The sequence below is a fragment of the Corvus brachyrhynchos genome, unplaced genomic scaffold, assembly GCF_000691975.1.
Source record: "Corvus brachyrhynchos isolate BGI_N302 unplaced genomic scaffold, ASM69197v1 scaffold334, whole genome shotgun sequence".
Taxonomy (NCBI): domain Eukaryota; kingdom Metazoa; phylum Chordata; class Aves; order Passeriformes; family Corvidae; genus Corvus; species Corvus brachyrhynchos.
The window spans coordinates 123,519-129,730 of record NW_008238316.1 but is presented as its reverse complement, the minus strand read 5'-3'; the positions used below and the strand labels follow the sequence as shown (position 1 = coordinate 129,730).

The following is a 6,212-nucleotide window of genomic DNA, read 5'->3' as shown; positions in this document are numbered from 1 at the left end:
AAAAAAAAAAAAAAAAAAAAAAAAAAAAAAAAAAAAAAAAAAAAAAAAAAAAAGCACAGGCAACAACTAGGCAGCCAAACTCAGAAAACTTGGCAGCAGATGGCTCCTACATCTTTACAACAACTTTTCCACTTCTTTGTGAATAAACTCCAAATGCCCACAATACCAGTGAAGCTAAAGTTCAAATCCAACCCATTTTAGATGAGCTTAGAAAGACAGCATCTCACCTACCTCTGCCTCCATTTCCTTTGCAGTAGTACTGGGTATGTGATTTCAGCAGAACAGGTGTTACTGGGAATCTTAACTTTTCTGTCACATTTCCTACTTCTCATTTACACTTCATACATTTCACCCTTTTTACCTAGCAATTTCATCCACTTACCTACTTTTTCAGTACAGAATGCTGATGCTTCTCCCTAAATATTTCTCTAAGGAAATAAATTATGTTCTTCATCTTACCAACTGCAGTTCCAGCTTACCTGTCACATGGAAACTCAGAGACGGTCACAAATCAAGTTGAGAGTAGTCTAAGTTTTGGTTTTTTAGAAGTCACCTATGACCAATTTAGTAACAATAGGAAATTACTGGGTTCACTACTCAGAGGTTGTACGGAGCTGTGATCCCAGAGCCTGAAGAGCAGTGATTGCCAAGGGAAAGGTCAGGCTTCCAATGTCAAGACTGTAGCAAACCTACATATATATTCAATCTACATTTAAGAACAACATACTTGACTAAGCTCCATCATCTCCAGCGACTTTGATTTCTATCAAGACTACAGAAAGCTCATTAATACTATAGATAATAAAGTTGGCAGTGCAGTGTTATGGTTGAACTGCCGCCACAACTTTCTATGAAGAGGACTCATGATAGTGCACAGCCTTTCCAAGAAGCAAAACAAACAAAATCAAAAGTTTCTCCTCCTTTAAACAGTTATTCCTACTGCCTGTGTCTGAATGACTGGTGGAGACCTTCCAAAATCCAGCCCCATGGTGCATGGTGCTTTTGAATTCCCAAAGCAAATGAGCAATGTGTTGAATTACTGTCTCTTGGTTAGACCACATATTTTCACATCTTAAGATCATACTGCAAACTGAAAAAAAATTATTTGCAATTGAGAGGGAATATGAAGTGAACTCCATGACACATTAAATTCTGAGGGAAGGAAAAAGATAGCTCTTGTAGACCTATTTGAGTTAGTGCCAAACAGGAAAGCATGAAGGTAAATTTGAGCTAAGAAACTGCTGGTACTACCACAATCTTCCATCTTTTCCTGTAGATATTACACCATGTCTTTGGATAATGTCTTACTACCTCTTTGGAAAACAACTCTATCAAGTGACAGCATAGCAAAAGAAATCTGAGTTACTTTAAAGGACCATAGCGTCTAGCTTTGGTGTCCATGTATTTAAATAGACTCCATGGCATCCCTTTGTTTCTATGTGTTCCAGAAGCTCCTTTTCCCCAGTGTAAATTAGAAGAGTCCCCGGAAGAAAATCTAGTTTCTGTTTTCAATACAACAATAACTATTTTCTCGAGGAGACAATCTTAAAATTGTTCCACCAAAACACCATTTTCTTCCTGACTCCTAGTGTTATACAAACATTACATTATTATTATATTATATTGGTTTGTTTCATTCAAACTAGTAACAGAGGATGACAAGCGGAGCTCCCCACAATGGCACCTGCTGAAATAAGTGCTTTGTGTGGTAAGGCACAGTGATGGGATCCAACTTCTGGAGATACAGCAGCACATTCCAGTTTGAATGCTTCTCCTTAGCCCCTGACTATCCATTGTTCTTTTCTTCCACACCCACAAGGTGCTTCTTCCTTTGATGGCCTGACTGGACATAGCCATGCAACCAGCCCACTCCTCCACCACGACCCCACCCAGAGCAGCAGCTCTGGGGCAACATGCATCAGGCCCAGCTACTCAGGAAACTGTACAAACAGCCGCACCCCATCTCTCCTGGGAGGAAGGCTCCAAAGACCTAATCCAGCCACAGGACTGCAAACTGGAACCAGTTGTTAGACAGAACATCAGTGGGTTCCAAAACAAGTCCAAAAAAACCCCTACGGAGCTCACAACTGCCAAAAATCCAGAAAATTCTTCCAGGAAGTTTGGATTATGAGATAAAATTAGAACAGTACCATTTGGTGCAGTAGGTGGTGACCAGACACCGAAGTATTTTGGCAGATATTCACGCAGTTCCAGAAGAATGCTGTCGCAACAGTCGGAGTCATAAACCTGAAATAAATTAGGGAGGGTTGGAAAGATTATAATTTTAAATGTTCATTTTTGCTGGTGAGGGAGTGAGCAAGTAGCTGCATGGTACTTGGTAGCTGGCTGGGACTAAACCATGACAACTTCCAACTGTCCCATAATTATACTTTCTTACAGCCTTTGTTTTCCTAAGTCTAACATATTTACTTTACATTTCAAAAACATACAAGATGATATTCAAGATATTCATGATATTCATAGAAGATAATTATCACAGTCCAAAATAAATGAGCGGCATCCTTTCTTTCAAATTCTAAAGTGGCAAAGATGCATCAACCCCAAGCACAATTCATGGCTTAACTTGAATAAAAATCCAGACTGTAATGGTTAGCTTCAAAGCCTAGTTATTGAAAAAGATGTTCACACATTTGCATTCAAGACTGTATAGGATTACTGCATCACATTATATATAAAAATATTTTTCATTTATATCAGGTAAAGTACAGAAGCTCAAACTGCATAGCATTTTCTCATCTTCTCCAAGACAACTCATGCTGTAGCTACATCACACAGACTATGCACAATTCAAATTATTTCTTTTCATTTGCATTAACGCTTTCATCATTTTTTTCAACTTCTGTAGGAAAAACAGTAACAGTTTGGAAACAGCAGCTGGCTTATATTCCTGAAGGAACAATTCCCTGCAGTTAAAATGAAGCTTCGGATACTGTTATGGAATTGAATGACTGCTACCAGTTTGCAGCATTGTTAAGAGAGTTTCAAAACCATTCCCTTGCCCAGACTCCCTCCATCCCATCCAGTGATGTAGTTCCAGACATAGGGGATTGCCTATACCACATTACCACATGCTTAATAGACTGAAAGATCTATAGCTACACCAGTACAGGTTACAATGATTGTTACTGCATTTAGGAGCCATCTCATCCCACTCCCCATACAGATCTCCCAGTTGTGCTGCCATCAGAGTGGTGTCCTGCCCCTCAGCCCTACCATGGCCACACAGCAGTACCCATGGATGCTGCACAGTGACCGGGGCATGCTCACTGTTCTGCTGTCACTGCAATGCAGCCAGAGCCTACTGCAAATTTGGCAGCAAGGCAGAAAAATGCCAGGTATTAACAGCTCTGCAGACTTGGCTCAGTTCATTGTGTCAGGCCACATTTAACCACAGTGGGGGATACCTGGCAATAGCAGCTACAAAGGGCAGGTATCACAAAACACATGCCTGTAGTGTTGTAATGTTAACACAACCAGGGAGAAAAAAACAGACCTGAAGTCCATTGCTATTTTAGAGCATCGAGGCAAGCCTTGGCTATCCTTGCCAGTGCCAGTAACTTGAGACAGCACCTCTTGCAGCAGCAGTGTTAAAATTAGTTAATGTGAGTTTGTGCTAAATTTAGGTTTCACTGCAGAAACCTCAAACTAGGTAAACTCAAATCACCAGTGTGCTTCTAACACAGGGACCGCTCCACAGCTAATGCATGGCTTTCCTGAGCTTGCACCAGCCACAATTCTGACACCCTCACTGTTAGTGGGCAGTGATCAAGAGCATGATACACCCATGCTGACTGTTTGTTAAGTTACTGAATTTGACCCATTCCTTTAACCAGCTCATGGTATAGGCCCCATTTGAAAGATCCTAAGAGAAGGGGCTGAATCCTCAAAGTTCAAACCACACAAATATGTGCAGAGTATTGCAACCCAGTGGTGTACACCCAACACCACACCCTCTGCCATTACTGTTGTTATCTTAAGCATAGAGAAATTGCTGGGTGTGTATCTTACAAGTCACAGTGTCACATCACAGGGCACTGACTGATCTCTCTTCACATGTCATGATTTGACAAGCTGGCATGACCGCTGAGGATGACACACAATTGTATGTCTAAGTCCAGTTTCCCTCCATGTTAGCACAAGCTGGTATACTGGTACATAGTGCTCTAAGAAAAAAAGCCCTGCTTGCCCCTGTGATCAGGGTATTTATGCAACATTTCTTCACCTCAGGGGTTGCCAGCAGAAGACAGTGCTTTCTCCAGAAGACTGCAATGTAGCTTGATCTTATTTGTTTAAGGAAGAAAAGAAGAAGCTTAAGGAGAGGGAAAGATTAGAAGCAGGCAGATGCTGAGGCACAGACTTGATCACTGCTCTCTTTGATAACAGTTTAGTGTTCCCCATTGTACACACAGCAGTTTCTGGGCCAGCACTCCAAGCACTGACTGGTGCCATTACTTCATACTGTGTACAAGTAGTACAAACCCAATTTTTGTTTACTGTGGTAGTTTATGATCACAGGACCTGGGGGCACTCCACTGCTCCCAGTACTAATGCTCTTTTCCCATATGAGTTTGAGCAGAAATCATCATGCCTTTACATCGGAGCAAGTGCATATATTTAGGTCAGGACCAAGAGGAGAGTGATGGAAACCAAAAGTGCAGCAGACAATGAGGAGAAACACTGAATGCAACTGAAAAAATGGGCAAACATAATAACTCATTTACTTAACTTATTAGCAAAAGATTCTGAGAAAGTGAAATGTCAGGAGACCACTTCTGGTTTTTTAAGAGAGACAAGACCCTTGACTTACTTTTTATCACCAACATTAGGGAATTAAACTTTGCAACTTAGCAAGTAATTATGAGTATGCTCCTGTGTATTTCAAATAGCAGGATACAACAAAGATACTCAGATAATTTATAATGGGGTGTAATAGCCCAAAGCCAAGACCAAATGGGGAAAAGAGCTCTGGAAGTATCTTCCAAGTAGTCTATTCCTCAATACCCTGATATAAGACCTTTTAAATGGAGACAGAGCTCCCAATAATGCATTTTTCAGTATCACTACTTTGACATAATAGAAGTAACTGCATTACTTCTGTCTCTCAAGAAGTTATCTTGCTCCCAGAACCAGTAAGAAACCTCCCTCGTAAGTTTGACATAGCATACACAAAGCACTTATTTGACCTTAATATAGACCTCTATCTTAGCCTGTAATGTATTTGCATATCAAACAAGAATAAGCACTCAATTAATAAAGATCAGAGGAAATCACTTGGTGTGGGCAAAGGAACAAAACCAGACATTTCAGGAATTATGCTCATTCCTATGCAGGACAGAACCACTTCTGCTCATTAGAACGGGACCTCATAAGCAGTACACATGTCATGGGCATTTCTTCTCATTTCATACAATCTGGAAGCAAGCCACAGAATACCAAATATAAATGTAAACATGACAAAACCATCCCAAAAACTACACAGGGAATATACCATGCACCCCAAGCCCCAAAAGGTATTGCTACCAATACTGCTGGAAGATTCATTAAAAATACAGGTTATCCTTATGTCGCGGGTTCGGTTTGTAACCGGGCAGAAACACCAATTTAGTGTAGTGGTTTGGTCCAAAATACTCATTACTGTTTATCTGCTGTGAGATAAGAATTAGGAGAAATGCAAAACAGGCACCAAACTTGAAAGAATATAAAGAAGTTTATTAACAGACCTAAAAGAAGAAAAAAAAATTATACCACCTTCAGAACTCTCCTCCTCCCCCCACCTTCCTCCCTTCTCCCACTGACAATGTGAAAAAAACAACCCTTAAGATGTTCAGTCTGTTTACCACTTCCATAATAACCTTGTTCAGTCCATTTAGAAAGAGAAGTCTCTTCTTGCTCATGCTATGAAAACATTATCACAACAAGACAGCCGCCCACTTCCAAATATTGTTCAGTCCATTTAGGAAGAGGAGTCTCTCTGCCTGCGTGTGAGTCCTTTCCCCCGACTTGCAGCTTTTCCCGCAACTGCTTTCGAGGGTCCACTCTTGAAGTTTTTTGGGGTACAATTTTAAGGTTGAGCCGTTCAGAAACAAAAACAGAGGCCCTTCTCCTTCCCTGGGAGCAAAGGGTCTTCATCATCTTCATCGTTAGGACTATCTCTGGGAGCATCTCTACGGACTGAGGTTTTCTCCTTTCCC

At 40.8% G+C, this 6,212-nt stretch overlaps 1 protein-coding gene across 2 annotated transcripts in view; it reads right to left on the bottom strand.

The window, feature by feature from the left end:
* Positions 1–6,212, bottom strand: part of IPMK (inositol polyphosphate multikinase) — a 42,656-nt gene that overhangs the window by 18,918 nt on the left and 17,526 nt on the right. The window contains exon 2 of one of the 2 annotated variants that reach the window (XM_008633290.2): positions 2,151–2,247. The exons of the other annotated variant lie outside the window; for it this stretch is intronic. Within the exon in view, the coding sequence (XP_008631512.2) occupies positions 2,151–2,247 (97 nt within the window). The remainder of the gene's footprint in view (positions 1–2,150; positions 2,248–6,212) is intronic. 2 annotated transcript variants of the gene reach the window in all.